This window comes from Ochotona curzoniae, unplaced genomic scaffold, assembly GCF_017591425.1.
Source record: "Ochotona curzoniae isolate NIBS_2020 unplaced genomic scaffold, NIBS_Ocur_1.0 contig_4558, whole genome shotgun sequence".
Lineage (NCBI taxonomy): Eukaryota > Metazoa > Chordata > Mammalia > Lagomorpha > Ochotonidae > Ochotona > Ochotona curzoniae.
The window spans coordinates 105,484-123,287 of NW_024466327.1; the positions used below are offsets into that span (position 1 = coordinate 105,484).

Genomic DNA, 17,804 nt, shown 5'->3' on the forward strand with positions numbered 1-17,804 from the left:
ATATGTAATGATCATTAACCTTAAGCATGAGTCTGTGCAACCAGCTCCAAAGGAGACCAGAATGATCCCCCAATCAAAGAAAATACTAAATATGTGCTCGCTTCTCTGTCTACCAATGGCAATTCAGAAAAATTGTAATTACCAGAAAGATGGAGTATTTTAAACACTTACTTCATAACATTGTTTTTTCTCCCTACTATAAAAAAACCATGTCTAATGTTTGTTTCCTTTATTCTTTAATAATGGCTCTTTTAGAGAAAAGGTAGGAATAAAAGATACCCAGGTTTGCAAGTGGTTTTTAAAAGGTAATATATTTTTATTAACATTTATAAGATTTTAAAAAGCTGTAATAAAACATGGTAGCTACATGGATACTATTTAATCAAGCATTTTAAATATCATGAATGATAAGCCACTTTCTTGTTGCTTTGTTATTTTTCATCTATATTTAAATTAATGTAGATATAATAGTTGTCGTCTCAGCAGTGCAGCGAGTTATACAATGTCTCTACAAAATTTTATTCTCTAGTAGAAAAAAAGAGAAATAGTGGAAAGGCATTGGCATATAAAAAAAACCATAAGATACACTGCCCATTCTAAATGGCTCGAGGCCTTAACCAGACTTTCTTTGGAACATTGAGTTCTAGTAAATATCACAGCCAAAGAGTTCCAAACGAAGTGCGATACTTTGATTCCATGTTTTAGGAATGATGCGGATAAACCTGGAAACGATTGGTGGGTTGAAAAAATTCTTCACGTGTCCTTTGGAATTGCTATTTCCTTCAAAAATCTGAAACCAAAATATGAGAAAAGCTTTAATGATGTCATCATAGAAATAAAAAAAAACTTAGTTGATTTCATCCTTTTCATTCAGAATGCATCAGATATTACAAACAAGGAGTTTTAAGAAGTTTAGAGAAGTGTGTTGTGAAAACGAAACTATGCCCAGATTTTTTTTTTTTAAAAATTTTGAACTAAAATATGTTTTAATTCTGTTTCCTGTGAACATTTTGAGCATGATCAAGGAGACGAATTATGTAGCCAGAGACTCCTTATGGATTTTATCCCACTAGAGAGCTGAATCATGTAGGAAACAATAAAGTCACATGGTGCTGGAGAAATGCTGCAGAGCCATCTCTGCTCCTACTTCCGTTGTAGTCCGGTGACCTTGAACAAGCTACTTACATTTCCTGATACTCCATTTCCTCCTTGGCAAAATGCAGGTAACAAAATCTTACCTCACGTAAACTGTTATAAAGAATTTAAAACGTGGATAAATATAGGACATGTTTCTAATAGGTGTCAGATAGTGGGCACCAGCAAATGGTTAGCTATTATTAATATTTTATAAACAAAACAATCATGTTTTTAAACTCATTTATTCTTTAAGGATGCACTTTATATCTTCAACTAAATCGTTTTTTTTTTTTAAAGCTATGGTTGGGCCCGGCGTGGTAGCCTAGTGGCTAAAGTCCTTGCCTTACATGGGCCAGGATAACATATGGGAGCCAGTTCAGATCCCGGCAGCCTCACTTCCCATCCAGCTCCCTGCTTGTCATGTGGGAAAGCAGTCAAGGATGGCCTAAAGCCTTGGGACCCTGCACCCATGTGGGAGACCCACAGGAGGCTCCAGGCTGCTGGCTTCAGATTAGCATAGAACTGACCGTTGTGGCTACTTGGAGAGTAAATTAACAGATGGAAGATCTTTCCTCTCTGTCTCTACTCCTTTTTATAGATCTGACTTTCCAGTAAAAAAAAAAAAAATATATATATATATATATATTTAAAAAAATAAATAAAGGGGGGTGGTGATTATTGTCTGCCCAAATCCAAAGTTAACATTTAGTACTATGATTTCTGACAGTGAGAAATAAAATAAATGGGTTACCCAGCATTTCGGAAAGTAAACAATAATTTCACGTTCATTAATTATGTTAAATGTTCACATTTGAGGATAATTCAATAAATACAAGTTCCTTTCTCTATGTTGCACCTTTAGTTCACTTTCCATTTCTACAATAACTAGGTTTATCAGCTTTGTCACTTTTGGCAACTGTTTTTTTTTTTTCCTTTTTAACCACAGAGCCAGCAAGTATGTGGATTTCAAAAATGGAGTAATTTATCTTGCAGGAATTCTAGTCTCAGTCAGTAGTGACAGCAAATGTTATCTGTTTAATAACAAAATGACCAAAAGGCTTCTGGTCTCCAGTGCTTATCCATCATGATTAACCAGTATATCTAACACAATGCTAGTATAGTGGTAAGTATCCTGGATCCCCTGGCTAGCTTTCTCAATAAAGCTAATTAAGCCTTACCCCTTCCCTAGCGTGTTACCCTCCCCATTTCACAGATGGCTCAGTCAAGCTGGAAAGGTCGTGTGCCAAAGGTCCTGTTCCAAGACCAGGCAACTGCAGAAGTGAGATTTGGAAGCCTGAAAGAGGTGGTGCATGTCAGGGCATGTCTGTCAATGTGAGTTCATCAGAGCCACCCTGACAGTGCTGTCTCCTTGCCACAAAGCCAGCCTGTACCTGGTCCACCATGGAGGACTTGTGCCTGTAGGCTTTCCAGCTCACTCCCTGGTCGCTGTAGTGAATGCTGTAGCTCTTCACAAACATTTCAGTGGAGAGAGACACGCAGCCTTGGGTTGCTATTGCCGTTATCTTCTTAATTCTGAGCAGATCAATTTGCAACCACTGTTTGTTGTTGTTCGCCTGCAAAAATCATTTTTAAAAAATGTATAATAAAGATGTTAAAGCCGGTTTTTTCTTTAGACCAATACAACTCAGAAATGCACAAAACTCAAAGGTTTTATTTTTGTGTGTTTTTGATTTACTTCTGTCTTACCCATTAGGATTCATAATCTTTTAGAAACCTTCCTTGTCTTTTCTCGTTTGTTCATACAAAATATGTGTTGAGTTTCTTATATTTTATGCATTATGCATCTGTTGACTTATATGTTTGTATCTCATACTGCTGGAGGGAAGAGGCTCATTTAGTTTGTATCATGGTCCTCATTACAGTGAAGGGAATGCAGTTGGTGTTCAATAAAGATTCGAAAAGAACATAGTAATTTCACTTGGGAAAACTATTAAATTGTCAGATTACCAATTAATTTTAATCTCTAGATCTCATCCTGTAAAGCAAGTTTGTTTAAATATAATGCTGGTGCAGAGTTTTCTGGAAAAGAATCAGATAGCATCCTCTTTCTATTTGTTTTAGAAAAACCTGTGCCTAGCACAGTGGCTTAATGGCGAAATCCTAGAGTTGCAAGCACGGGGATCCCATATGGGCACCGGTTCATGTCCTGGCTGTTCTACTTCTCATCCAACTCCTTGCTTATGGCTTAGAAAAGCAGTAGAGGGTGGCCCAAAGCCTTGGGGGCCTGCACCCACGTGGGAGATCTGGAGGAGGCTCCTGGTTTCTGGCTTTGGATCAGCTCAGCTTTGGCTGTTGCAGCAACCATTTAGGGAGTGAACCAATGGATAGAAGATTATCCTCTGTCTCTCCTCCTTGCAAACCTGATTTGCCTTTCCAAAACAAATAAACAGAACTTAAAAGAGAAAGAGAGACAGAGAGGGAACAAAAAGAAAAATATCCAACTTCCTTCTCTATTCTTTCTACTTCCAACATCAAATAGCAGAAATAGTCTAATTTCTTTCCTAGCATTTCAAATGTAGCTTTGAGAGAAGTGCGAAGAAGTAGGGCCTGGCAGTGTAATTGTCCTGTCTCTGCCCTAGCAGAATGCCTAACAGTGCGTTTAGTGGCGTGCATTTGGACAAAGAACATCAGAAGGTCTAATTGAGTTTTTGAGGTAATCTGAGATACATTTTCACCTTTGGGGGATTTAACATGCCTCACAGTCTCATTCCCTTTATGAAATAATGACTATTAAAATGCTGTCTCGGTAATTTCTCAGTTTGTCTCTAAATCAAGGTTGTACCAATGATACAGAATATAGGGATGTTTTCTATAAGCACAAACGAGGTTGAGACAAGTTAGGCACATTGAGAGATTAACAGTCTATATGTACACCTGCATGTGTGTCTGGCTGCCTTCCTAAAGAAATCCTACAAAGACATTCTATGAAAGTCAAGCACAGTTTATTTGACTAGGACTACATATTTTAAATGAACGCATTAAAAGTTAAGGCTGGGGGGGCCTGGTTCAGTAGTCTAGCAGTTAAAGTCCTCACCTTGCACATCCCGGGATCCCTGCTTCCCATCCAACTCCCTGCTTGTAGCCTAGGAAAGCAGTCAAGGCCAGCCCAAAGCCTTGGGACCCTGCACCTGCATGGGAGACTCAGAAGAAGCTCCTGGCTCCTGGCTTTGGAAAGGCTTATCTCCAGCTATTGTGGCCACTTGGGGAGTGAATCAGCGTACGGAAGATCTTCCTCTCTGTCTCTCTTCCTCTCTGTACATTTGACTTTCCAATAAAAAGAAATAAATCTTTTACAAAAAGTTAATGTAGGCACCTTTATTGCGTTGTACAAACTATGAGCAGACTGTATAGAGGAAGCCTGAATTGGCAGAGCGATTAAAGTGCTCCTCTGGCTGCTTGCATCTCATATTGCCTATCTGGGTTCCAGCCCTAGCTTCACTTTTGCATTGCAGCTTCCTGCTAATTTGCACTGTAGTAGATAGACAATGATGGCTCAGGGACTTGGGTCTGTGCCACCCAATATGAGAGACCTGAGTGAGTTCTATTTCCTATTTTTGGCCTGGCCTAATCTAGAATGTAGGGGCCAGGTGGGGCATGCACCAGTTGTGAGATCTCTGTTTTTCTTTTACTCTCAAACAAAACAAATAAAACGAGGGGGCAATATTGTGACATAATGGATAAAGTTGTTGCCGACAATGCCAACATCCCGCATGGGTGCCAGTTCAGATTCTGTCTGCTTTAATTCTGATCCAGCTCCCTGAGACCGTGTCTGGAAAAGCAGACCTCTGGAAAAAAAGTCCTTGGGCCCCGATACCCACTTGAGAGGTTTAGATGAAGTGCCTGGCTCCTGGTTTGGCCTGTCACAACACTGCCCATTTTGATCACTTGGGGAATGAACCAAATGACTAGTACAAGATCTCCCTCTTTCTCTATTTCTGCCTCTCCTTCTTTCTCTTTAGCGTTACCTTTGAAATAAAAAAATCAACCTTAGTACATAAGTGATTTAATAAATAATATGGAGAACAGATTTGTTTTTAAGGTTGTAAAATAGAGGATAGGGAGATAAGATTACACTATGAGAAGGTTTAATGTGTCATCTGGGAAGGAATTAGGGAAGTAACTAGATGATATCTTGATTTACATAATTATACAGATTATACAAATTTATTTTAACTCTTCAGGATGTCAGTTTCTCTCTCTTGTAAAACTGCACAATGGGGTATTCAGTTACTTCCGATGGTGGAAGGAACATTAGCCTATTTATTGGGAAAATGGAAATGCAGCCCAGATTCTGAAGTCAAGTTAATCTAACATCACTCACCATCCTCTGCATTTAGACTAAATGGGCAAGCATAGCCCAGCTGCCTTGGCAGACCCCTTAGCAAGCTAACATTCTGTGATTTCATGTTGGACCAGGTGAGTCTCCAGACACAGGCTTCGTTTCCCATGACTATCTGAGTGAGGTCCAGGTTCTTCTGTCTCCTCAACTAGCATCTCAATTCTCTTCTCTTTGCTAGTGGTCTAACATAAGGACAGATCCTAGAATTCTGTAGCTAATGCAGGGAGTTGCAGTGAATATAACTTGAGAGAGAAAGAAAAATAGGAAGTTGGGAGTTTGGGTTTAGTTGGGTGAAAAAAATCTTCATTTCTTAGGCCAATTGAAGAATAAATTATAGTAAATCAACGGTAGTATTACCTCAAAATTAAGTCACAACAATTACTCCATGGACTAAATATCAGAGGCAATAGAACTCCCTGGAAGATGTTTAACTTCCATTATTGACTTATAACCTTGATTTTACAACATTTTATCATGCTCAAATTGTCTTAAGAAATCTCTCAAAGTTTTTACAAATAAAAACAAAAGTTGAAATGATATGATATTTTCAAGAGAAGGACAAACTATTAGGTTGTGAAAGAAAAAAGCAAGATATATTACAAATCAAAATCGTTTGCTTATCACTAACAAAAGTTGCATAAAGAAGGAATTGGCAAGCTACAGATCATGGGCCAAATCTAACCACCAATTGTTTGCATACAAAATTTCATTGGATGGGCCCAGCACAATGGTGCAGTGGTTAAGGTCCTTGCCTTGCACGCCCGGGATCCCATATGGGTGCCAGTTCTAATCCCAGCAGCCCCACTTCCCATACAGCTCCCTGCCTGTGGCCCGGGAAAGCAGTTGAGGATGGCCTAAAGCCTTGGGACCCTGCACCCGCGTGGGAGACCCGGAAGAGGTTCCTGGCTTTGGATCGCTGTAGCATCGGCCTGTGAGGCCACCTGGAGAGTGAATCATTGGACGGAAGATCTTCCTCTCTGTCTCTCCTCTCTGTATATCTGCCTCTCCAATAAAAATAAATCTTTAAAACAAAACAAAACAAAACAAAGTTTCATTGGAACGCAGCTATGCTCATGCACTTGCATGTTATTCATGGCTGCTTTTCTAGTACAATGAGCGAACTGAACAGTTACAACAGGGAACATATGGTTCATGAAGCCTAAAATATTCATTATCTGGTTCTGCAAAAACCATGCTTAATTCTTGTAAAATCAAGTCCATCTGAGCCCAAGTAAGAGCTATGGTTGTTGAATCAACAGGCATCCTAGACTCTCAGATTTAGAATTTTAACAGAAAATCACTTCCCAGGCCACCTGTACTAATGTCCCTGTGGAAAGGGACTTTGTTTTCTTCTGGAGGGCTATGAAGAATTCTATTCATAGGGCAAACTTCACCTCGGCTTGCCAGGCATTCACACGACCCTGGGCATTAAGGCGAGCAAGACAGGGTTCCCAGTAATCTCCCCACCAAGATTTTTTAAATGAGGAAGCGGTTATTTGCTTGTTCTCTATCTTTCCATTTTCCATTCCCAGTGGTGTGGAGCATCCTGTCAAAAACAAAAACAAATTATTGATTACCTATCACCAACACACCAACATTACCCGAATGGCATTTTGTACCACAGAGAGGGCAGAAACATTACTGCAAGATAACAACAGAAGTGACCATTATAACATCACAACAATGTAACAAACATTATTTTTGAGCTGTGCATCTAATTTAGTGTTTATAATTACAATTTACATGTGAGAAAATGGAAGTAGAGCAATTTACTTAAAGTAGTAATTTACCTAAAGTAATATGATCAGAAATTGAGTTTCAATCCAGTCTGATACCAATCATGTACTCCAAACATTTAAAACTCTTTCCTACTTCAGAGACATGGACCATGTGGTCTTTATGTTGAGATATACAAAACTCCTGAATTATCTATAGGTTCACAAAAAATTATTGCTGCTTCTTCCAATAAAGATTTCTAAGAAGTTGCACTGGATCCTAGGTAATCACCACTTACTTGCTTTGCCAACTCTCTCAGGGTGATCCATTTTACATCCTCAGGAATTTTGCCATGATATGTTTTGAATATCCCAGGCAGTAAAGCTGGTCTGTGACCATCCAGAATACATTTAACTAGCAACTGAGCTGTCATCTTTTAACATGGTTCTGCCAATAAATCATCTGGAAGCTTTCTTGTAATGACACAGAACTTGGCCTATTTCTAAGGTTAATTTTAGCAGTTATTATAAGGCAAGTGGAGTAAGAAGCAAACAGTGCTTCTGTATAACAAACGGGTGTTTTGAATAAATTAACGGAGTTTGAAATTTAGGGTAGCTTGACTCAAAGATCTAACCACATCTGCCATTTAGTCCACATTTTATGTTTGAAAGAAAACAAAACAAAAACAACGACTCATGAAATTATTTCAGGCAGTGCTCCTGCCTAGGTAACATTTGCATTTCATGTGGGAAGTATTACAGTATCGCTTTCCACATTCTGGCAGAATGCCCACATCCATCCATACTTTCATGTATGCTAGGGAATGCTGTACCATCATTTGTTTTGATAGGAAATGGAGCCCGAAGCTCAGTTGTGTTCTTTGTTGTGAATTCCGACTCCTCTCCACCCCCAAAGAAGCTTGTGCAGCTCCCCAGCACTGTCCCACAGCAAGCGTCTATGCTGGGATATGGACACTTCCACCCTTTAGTCCTTGGGCTGCTGTGTAGTCTTGGGCTGACCAAGCATTAAGTCCGATGTTTCATCCTTTTGCCTCTAAATGCTTGGGTGATGTTTCCCATATAAGCTTTCAAATGAAAAATAATGGAAAGCGCTGCTTTAGGAATCAGAATCATTGCTGTGACTATGAAACACTCTTGCTACATATAGTAGGATTTTATGATGGCCGTTTATAACTGCTCAGATTCATTTTTCTGACAAGATACAGCACGTTCCCTAAAAGGCAGCCACTTACATAGAAAACACAGAGGATACAAAAGAGAATGCAATGTATAATTGTGGTTTTAAGAAGATTCAGATTTCAAAAATGTTCATTGGATAGCAAAAATATGATCACAATTTTTGCTATAACCTTTTATTCCATTGAAGTCTGAAAGACCTGAGGACTTTAGGAGAGGCGGGACCTGTTTTAATCTCCAGGTGTTTTTATTGAGAGTGGACTAACAGAGGGTCATGCTGATGTCCACATCAGCCTGTCACTGTTTGGGATGTTGGGGCCTCTCCTTGGCTGGTCGGACCAGTCTGAGTAGGATAGTGTACACAGGTGAAGCCTCTGTTTCACAAAGGTTCCCTTGGCACCTGGGTCACTGAAAGCACTAAGACTTCTACCAATTCTTCCCTGCCTCTCCCAGCATGATTGTCAGAGGAAGGTTGAGAAAACAATGCATCTTTGATCCTTACCATTAACCTCACAACCTTGCAGCTCCATTCGAAGAGCAGGTCTGTTGTAGGACCTAGTTGGGGAGATCCTAATATACCTAGCCATGATAGGTGGATCAAAATGATTCTCTTTTATTGTAGAAGCATCCAAGTTGCCATCAAAGTACTAGAAGAAAAGAGGAAAGTTTAGTTCTGAAACAATTCTCTGTAAGGTGATTTTATGACACACTTTGATCTGATTGAATATTGTGTTATTACATAGTCATGAGTCCTGCATCAACTAATTTGACCTTCAATAACAATTGGGATACTTGCAGAGATGATGTAGATGTACATTGTCATATTCATCCTGATTAAGACAATCAGGAACAATAGTCCTTACACGTAAAAGAAACACAGGAAGACCCTGAAGAGTCTACTGACTCTTCTCTGCTGAAGAGTAGAGAGAAAGTAGTTAACTAGCCAGGGTTCTTGCGCCCCAGGCAACCTGGAACTACACCTCCTGCTTTTCAAAATTGGTTTTGTTTGTTTGTTTGTTTTGTTTTGTTTGCCTCAGATATCATAGTCTCAGAGATTCAAAAATCAGCAACCTAGAAACATCAGTGAGCACAGATGGAAATATAGTGTCATAAAGAAAGTCACATTACCCACCCAAAGCACTGGGAAACAGCAAGTTGGCTAGACAGAAAATTTGAAAATATATAAGGCTCTATTTTTGCAGACAACTGTGGCTCCTCTTCTACCCCAGGCAACAGAATCGGGTGGGGAAGGTGACACGTCTGTTCCTCTAATGCTGAAGATGCCTCCAACATCGCTCTGGGTCTGAGAAGGATAAGTGGAGCCTTGGGATCTTCACCTCTAGGTTCCTCCCACCATGTTGGTTGGAAACCATGTGGGGACCCCCTTCTCTACTCAGGAGAAAGAGAAACAGCCCTCCTTAAGGGGTCTGAAAATGCTCATCAGAAGACCAGAACCTTGACCTTCACCTGGCAGAAATACAGGTAGTTCTCCTTCCCCACTAGAACAACATCAGGAAAACAGTGAAAAAAAATCAGTAAAAGAAAGAACTGATTTTAGAAGATTTCAAAAAGTTGGCGTATCCATAGCAAAACAAAGGGCCAGCAGTGCTTGCATCCCATGTGAAATTTGGTTCTCTGCCTGGCTGCTCCACTGCTGCTCCAGCTTCCTGCTAATGGCGTGGGAAACACAGCAGAGATGGCTCTAGTGCCTGGGCTCCTGCTGCTCATGTGGAAGACCTGGATGAAGTTCTTAGCTTCAGCCTGACCTAGCCGACCTTCCCCCAAACCCCTTGTCTCTCTCTCTCTCATGTGTATGTCTCCTTCTCTCTCTGTAATTCTGACTTTCAAGAAAATCAATAGATTTTTTTTTTTTAAAAGCTAACAAAGAAACAAAGAGATTCAAATTGCAGATAGTACCACCCCAGAACTTATAGGCATCCAAAGGACCAAATGGGTCTTCTGCAAATAGCTCCATAACCTAGAAAAAACTATCTCAACACCTAGAAAAAAATGTATTGCTTTATGTTTTAAAAAAAGTATCTCAATTTACAAAGTATGAAATACATAATTTGAATAGCCCTATGACACTCTTAAAAGAAATTGAATTTGTAATTTTTAGAATCCCCATAAAGAAATCCCCAGGCCTAGATTTTTATCAAATTTTTAGTTTAACATCATATTGTTTTATGAAATTACTGTTACCAAAACAAAATGCAGAAATAGGTATTAGAAATTAAAATACACAATGATATCTGTAATGAGTGCAAAAATCTTCAGGGTATGGCCTTAAATTACAGACTCTTTCCTCTCTCCCCTCATACTGATTAGTAAAAACTACAATTTAAGATTTTCACAGCTTGAAGGCCCAGTGCGGTGGCCTTGTGGCTAAGTCTTCTCCTTGAACGCACCTGGATTCCATATGGGTGCTGGTTCTTATCCCGCATCTCCACTTCCCATCCAGCTCCCTGCCTGTGGCCTAGGAAAGCAGTCAAGGACGGCACAAAGCCTTGGGACCCTGCACCCACATGGGAGACCTGGAGGAAGTTCCTGGCTCCTGGCTTCAGATTGGCTCTGCTCCGGCCATTGTAGTTACTTGGGGAGTGAATCATCGAATGGAAGATCTTCCTCTCTGTCTCTCCTCCTCTCTGTATACCTAACTTTGCAATAAAAACAAATACATCTTTAAAAAAAAAGATTTTCACAGCTTGAGCCAAGATATATTGAAATAAATTTTAGAATTAGCTAAAGGATAAGGTAGGAAAAATAAAATAGTAAGATTTTTATAAAACATAATTGAAATATGTTCAAAGATATTGGCATAATAATGGTGAAACAGATGCCTTGTGGTGGGGAGGGACATGGATGAGAGGGAAGGGAAAGTCAGGACTCTTGGCTGAGCCTGCAGAAACTCCAGCAGGGCACTGCCAGTCCTCACCTGCAGCCCCTGAATGAGTGAGATTCCCACTGCCTCAAAGAACTGCTACCTCCAATATTACTATTTCCTTTAGATGCACTGAAATAAAGAACAAAATACAACGTAATAGTAAATTCAAAATTCTGGGTTGCCAATTTTTAACATAAACTCCTTGGAGCAGAACACCAGGTTTTCTAGTCGTCTTTGCACCCTCTGGCAGTTTGAGAAGTCTGGTATTTTGTTTGACGATATAGTGATTTTTTTTCAAGTGATGTGGGTTTTTGAAGTTTCAGTAGTGCTGCTTTTTTCCTTTTATTTAAAATATGCCGACTCAAAATATTTTCACGTTCCTCCATTAGGCCCTTAGAAAGCTGTTTGCATTTCTAACACCCAGAACTACGTAATTGTAATAAAGAGAGACTTAGTCATAGCCATGGTTACAGTAACTCTAGGCTGAGTGGTGAGTTTCAGAGAGAAACATGGACACAAACCATCACATTGCCCGCGCTGTTGCCCTTGAAGATCTGCCAATGGGTCTGGTCAGAACTGTAAGCCACGGTGAACTCGGTAATGTAGTACGACTTCAGATAGTGTTTCGCACCTTGGGTCTGGATCCCCGTGATCACAACCTCCTTTTGCATGTCCACCTGAAGTAAGTAGACAGAAATGCCTGTCAGCAAGTCACGCACATCATTGGGCCTCAAAACTATGGCATGTATTTCTGTTCTTTCTTCATTGCAGTTTTTTTCCTTTGTATGTTAGAAAATTCTTTCGTCATATTTTAAAAATTTTATAGAATTGTATTGCATAGTCAGCTTCCTTTAGAACTAAGAGTTGCACCTAAGATCGTAGCAAACTTAAAATGCTAGAGTTGAACACAAAATATCTGGACCTGAATCCCTGTGCAACCCTACTTACCGATGTGTTATTTTGGAAAGTTACTAAACATCTTCATGCCTTGTTCTTCTATTAACTGGATTTTAACACTAGATCCAACCTCAGGGGGATGATTTGGAAGATGTAATTGCTATCTCCCAACAATATTGTAAGGGCAACAACAATAAGAAATTAGTAAATCACTGTCATTTTTACTGTCAATAGCAGTAGCTACTATCAAGTTAATAACACATACTTGGATCCAAGGTCTTGGGGCATATTCTGTAGCAGGTTTTTCTACACTCCACGCATTATATGATCCAACATTGTTTAATCTTGCTAATCTTGGCTTCCAATAACCTACATTCAAAGCAAGATTAAAAAAAAGAAGGCTTGTGATTATTCTGAACTTAACAACACACACAATAACAACAGCAACAACAAAACAAAAAATCAACAATTTGTCCAGTGAGTTTAGGCCAACTAAAAACCAGGTCCTTGCAACATATGTGTTAGAATTAGCACATCAGGCAGCTGACACAGCCATGGTTGCTAAGCCTGTCTTCGATGATGATGAATATTTCATGTCTATGTTTGGTCAGCTGTCGATCACCCCACCATCCATTCCATTTCTGTACACTAGTCCTGTTTATATTTCTGAGTAATGTTGTTGTATCTGTTGTTCACTGTGGAAAGGAGGGATCAGAGGAACGGATGGGAACTTCATGATCCTTCCCATTCAGGGAAGGGTTTTGGGGGAGAGTGACGAACCTTGGGAAAAGTCCTGTCATATACCCAGAGTGGGTGATCAGCAGAGTTTCTTGAATAGATGAATGGTTGGTGTAGGCAAAGTGCCTTATTCATTGGAACCACCATGCTTGGCTTATGAGACCATGTGAGGGATTCGCATTGTGGCACATCAGATTAATCCTCTGCCTGCCATGTTACCATCTCATATTGGAGCAGAAGTTCAAGTCCGGACTGCTCCACTTCCAATCCACCTATTTGTTAATGAACCAAGGAAGGCAGAAAAAGATAGGCCATGTATTTGTAAACCTGTCACTCATGTGGGAGAATTGAATGAAATTCTGGTGCTTGGCTTCTGGTCCAGGTCCAATTGTTGTGATCATTTGGGGAGTGAACCAGTAGATGGAAGATTTTTCTCTCTAGCTCCATGTAATTATATCTTTAAAGTAAATAAATATAACTTTTCATTTAAGAAAAAAAAGGACTCTGCTGGAGAATCAAGATGGCAGAATAGGGTAAGGACACATTTAAACAGAGAAACATTAGTCATGGTGAAACAGAGAGGGCACGCTCGAGGAAATAGGAGAGGACAGACTGACAGCAGAGAGACAGCTGGAGACCGACAGATACAGGAAAGCAACTGACACAACAGTTTGCTGTTGCAATGATCTGATACCCAAGTGACATTCAGTGAGCGGCGATCGAATTCTATCAGTGACCTGAATTCTACCAGCAACCAGGTGGAAAGAGGAGTGAACCCAGACAAAGAAATGCCCATCAGGCTGGTTTGTTTGATTTGACCAGGAGCAGAGACAGAGAGGCAGATCTCCAACAGGTAGTGTGGGAACAGGGTGGATTTCACAGCCCAGATACCTACCAGAGCTGAATTGGGCAACATCTTGTGCAGGAGAAAAAGGTTACAGGACAGGAGTGCGCATGCGCTAAGCTGGGAGCAAACTAATATCCAGCTCAGTGAACTGCAATGACATGGCATGCTACAGGTGGTGCAGACAATGGTGCAATAATAACACAGTATCACAGGAGGTGGACAATGGTGAGCCAGGAGCTGGGGCTATAGAGACGGTGGGGGAAGTCTACCAAAGGAGCCCGGATCTGAAACTCGCTGGAGGGAGTGGCATAAGTGACTGCAAACAAAGAACCATGTACCAACCACAATAAGTAAAATCGAACTGTAGTCCTGTGGGTGACACAGCTTAGAAACCTGCCCCAAGGAGAAAAATCTGCTAACCAGAAGTACAATGATCAAGAGCAAAAAGAACAGACCGAGGCACAATGAATATTACTGAAGATTCCCCTAAAAGGTGCAAAAGCCTTTGCCAACCTCAGAGTTAGCTGAAGAATACATTGAGAAAATGGGGGATACAGAATTGAGAAAACTCATTATAAATCTTATCGACAATGAGAAGCACAAACAGCAGTTCAAGGAATTTAAGGAGTATATCACACAGGTGATAAAAACACTGAAACAAAATCAAGCCAAATTATTGGGAATGAAGCAAGCAATAGAGAAAAGTTTGAAAATCAGTGGAAAGTCTCCATAATAGAATGAATGAAGTAGAAGAAAGAATCTCAGTTTGGAAGATATTTCCTGTTACAATGGGGAAACAGGCAAAAAGCTGGATGCAGAGCTGGGTCAAGTTAAGAAAAGTATTCAAGTATTAAGGTCAAATACAAGAATTGGAGTTCCAGGAGGCAAAGAAAGAGAAGCTAGGTTTAAAAATATTTCATGAAATAATACAGGAAAATTTCCCTAATCTGGAGAAAGAATTTGGAAACAACTTCTAGGAGGGGCACAGAACTCCCAGTAAGACTGAGCTAAAGTGATCTTCACCAAAACACATGATAATTAAGCTCTCCTCAGTTGAGCAGAAGGGAAAGATCAACTGACATATAAAGGAATGCCAGTTAAACTCACAGGAGACCTCTCACAGGAAACTCTATGGGCCTGAAGAGAATGGAGTGACATATTCCAGATTGCAAAAGAAAAAAATAGTAATAATTCAACCTAGGATAATGTACCCAGTGAAGCTTTCCTTTGTCTTTGAAAAGGAAATAAAATTTTTCCACACTAAAGAAAATTTAAAAGAATTTGCCTCCTCCAAACCTGTCCTATGAGGCATATTTAAAGATGTTCTCTTGACAGAAGAGAGGAATAGCACCCACCAAAGCAAAGGCAAATAAGAAGAATATGCCAGTAAAATAATAACAGAAGACTAAATCAATGAACAACCTATTGCTAAAATGACAGAACAAAATTACCACCTATCCTTATTAACCCCAAATGTAAATAGCTTCAATTCACCAAACATCATAGATTAGTATATGGGATTAAAAACAAAATCCATCTATTTGTTCCCTATAGGAGAAATATCTCACCAACAAAGACCAGCAGAGATTATATCTAACGGATTTCAGTTTTTTTTAGTTTCATCTCTTCAAAACACTTTCTCATTAAAGTATTTGCTGACTCATAACTCATACAGGAGCATCAATTTCTTCAAGAAGATTCTTGATTTTCTTTTTCATTTCTTCAGCAACACATTAATCATTCAGTAGCATGTTTTTTAACTTCATGCCATTGTAAATTTCTGTTTTTCTTCCTGTTGTTGATTTTGTATTGTGGCTTTTCATTTAAGAGGATGCATGGTAACTTAGTATGGAGACTATCATATCCAGATGTGAGGATACAATACAGTATACATCTCTACTTCCAGACCAAAGATGGATTCCCCAGTAAAACTGTTTACTATATCTTGACAATAGGATGCTGGACTTTCTGCCATTGTCCATGCCTGCAATAATGGACTTGTGGCTATTTATAAGGAACTATACTATAGTAATAATATGGGAAAACTAGGTGAGGCAGTGGGAAGGCACTTAGGAAGGGAGTAAGGGAAATCTCAGGGCCTATAGAATGGTATCATAAAGTGATAATAATTGTAAAGTCAGTGGAACATTAAAAAAAGGACTGCAAATCTAATTGGAATGTTACATGAGTGAACAAATCCAGAAACGATGAATGGGAAGAGGCAGAAATGGACACAAGTCATAGCAATCTGCTTACTTCCTGACAAATCTTTTCAAAGAGGTTGGACTCCATGGGTAATGATATTAGCCAACCCAACTCTTGGTTTTCCCTGGAAGACACTGTTTGGGAACATTTTGCGGGATGCCAATGATAAGATCATACTGACAGGCTTAGCACCTGCTTAGCACCTTCCTTCCCCTACCAGATAAGTACTCCAGATGGAATTCCTTGACTACTTTGTGGTAGAGAAAAGCCTAGAAAAACATGACCATGATGTTTCATAGGATAGATACTGTACCATTGTAGATGGTGCGGTTCACAGGCTGCTTACCCAGGTCCCCAGAGGCTTTGATCTGTGAATCAGATATGGTCCCAGTGCTGAGTCCCATTGGCTGATTACATTCTAAGAAACAACAGAAAATGAGCTCTGATTTAGAAAATACAAATATAAAAGTAAAAGCTCCATTTTAGAGATTATACATCTGAAGGTTGAGTTACTAAGTATTTTTACCTCCCATACGCAGCATTGATGTAAGTATGTCTGTTGCTAAAATGGTAAATTTTCAAGACTGATACTTCAAGAGAAATAGTGATACTAGAGGGAAATAACTGAAACCTTAAAATGCATTTTAACTCATTTCCATCTGTTTGTCCCCCCCCCCCCAAAAAAGCACTAATATATTAAGTACCATCCCTCCTAGTCTATGTTCCAAAAGGTTGGCTTGAAAGCTTAATCAGGGAAAGAAATATGACCAGGCTGTCTGAATGTTGGCACAGTGCTTGGAACTGCAGGGATACTGACTGCAATGTGGATTGGGGAAAGGATGGTTGCATGTATGAATAGATGGAAACTACTTCTTGTATATTAAAATGCAAAAATTCAGTGACTAAGTGATTGGGAATTTTCTATTACATTTAACTTCCTCTGTCTTTGGAACCTGGAACATTTATCCCCTAAACTTTCCTATGGGTTATGTGTCCTGAGAAGGGGTGCGTTAGACTGTTTCCCTTACTGGGAGGAATGCCTTTGTCTTGAATCATCTGGGTTAAATCTTCTCAATGACTGATAGTTTCCAGTGTGATCAGACCATTGGTCAGCACACAAACAGAAAGCAACAGCAAAAAACAAACAAACAAACAAACAACAAAAACCACAACAAAACCCATAGAAACTGTGATAAAAAATTATGCCATTGTCACATCAGAGTTTGGAATTGAGTGTTTCCAATCTAAACGCTGATGATAGTAGCAGACACATTTCTGAGACAATACCTTTGTCTATGATGAGAAATGGTGTTTGCATCCCCATTCTCTGGTTTTCTGCGACCGCTGTGTCTAGGAGCCACCAGCCAGGTTTTGACGCCTTCATTTCAAGAGTCTTAAATGAGCCTAAAGTTGAGAGTTTAGGACTGTATTATATCTGCGTTGATTAACAAGGACAGCTCTCCAAGAAGCTGGAAAGCTTTGTGTCACAAAACACTTTAGAATAAAATCTAAGGGTTATCCATTTCTCTTTACACAGAACTAGAAGAGTAGCAAATTTGGAAAAACACACATGCAAACTATTAAAAATAAATTTGAAATCTCTACTCCCATTATTAGAAACTCTGATTCATCTAAATACAATGTTTCAATGTGATCCGTACACACATAAGACTCAGTTTGATAGTCCGAAGTATTAAAGTGACCTTGGATCATTGGGCCAAAAAGCTACTGCATACCTTTATGTTCTTTTTTCACTTCAGTTTTTTCCTTTTTGTGTAAGAAAAAAAAAAACAAACATTCTTCCCCCTCGCTTTTCCAAATTTT

At 39.5% G+C, this 17,804-nt stretch overlaps 1 protein-coding gene across 5 annotated transcripts in view; it reads right to left on the minus strand.

The window, feature by feature from the left end:
• Positions 1-235: 235 nt before the first annotated feature.
• F5 (coagulation factor V) overlaps positions 236-17,804 on the minus strand; it is a 65,105-nt gene continuing 47,536 nt past the window's right edge. For all 5 annotated transcript variants that reach the window (XM_040986799.1, XM_040986801.1, XM_040986800.1 and 2 more), the window contains 8 exons: positions 17,268-17,384; positions 16,327-16,398; positions 12,456-12,559; positions 11,815-11,970; positions 8,912-9,056; positions 6,892-7,043; positions 2,529-2,711; positions 236-790 (listed from right to left, as the gene is read on the minus strand). In XM_040986799.1, coding sequence (XP_040842733.1) covers positions 644-790; positions 2,529-2,711; positions 6,892-7,043; positions 8,912-9,056; positions 11,815-11,970; positions 12,456-12,559; positions 16,327-16,398; positions 17,268-17,384 — 1,076 coding nt within the window. In that variant the 3' untranslated portion in view covers positions 236-643. The remainder of the gene's footprint in view (positions 791-2,528; positions 2,712-6,891; positions 7,044-8,911; positions 9,057-11,814; positions 11,971-12,455; positions 12,560-16,326; positions 16,399-17,267; positions 17,385-17,804) is intronic.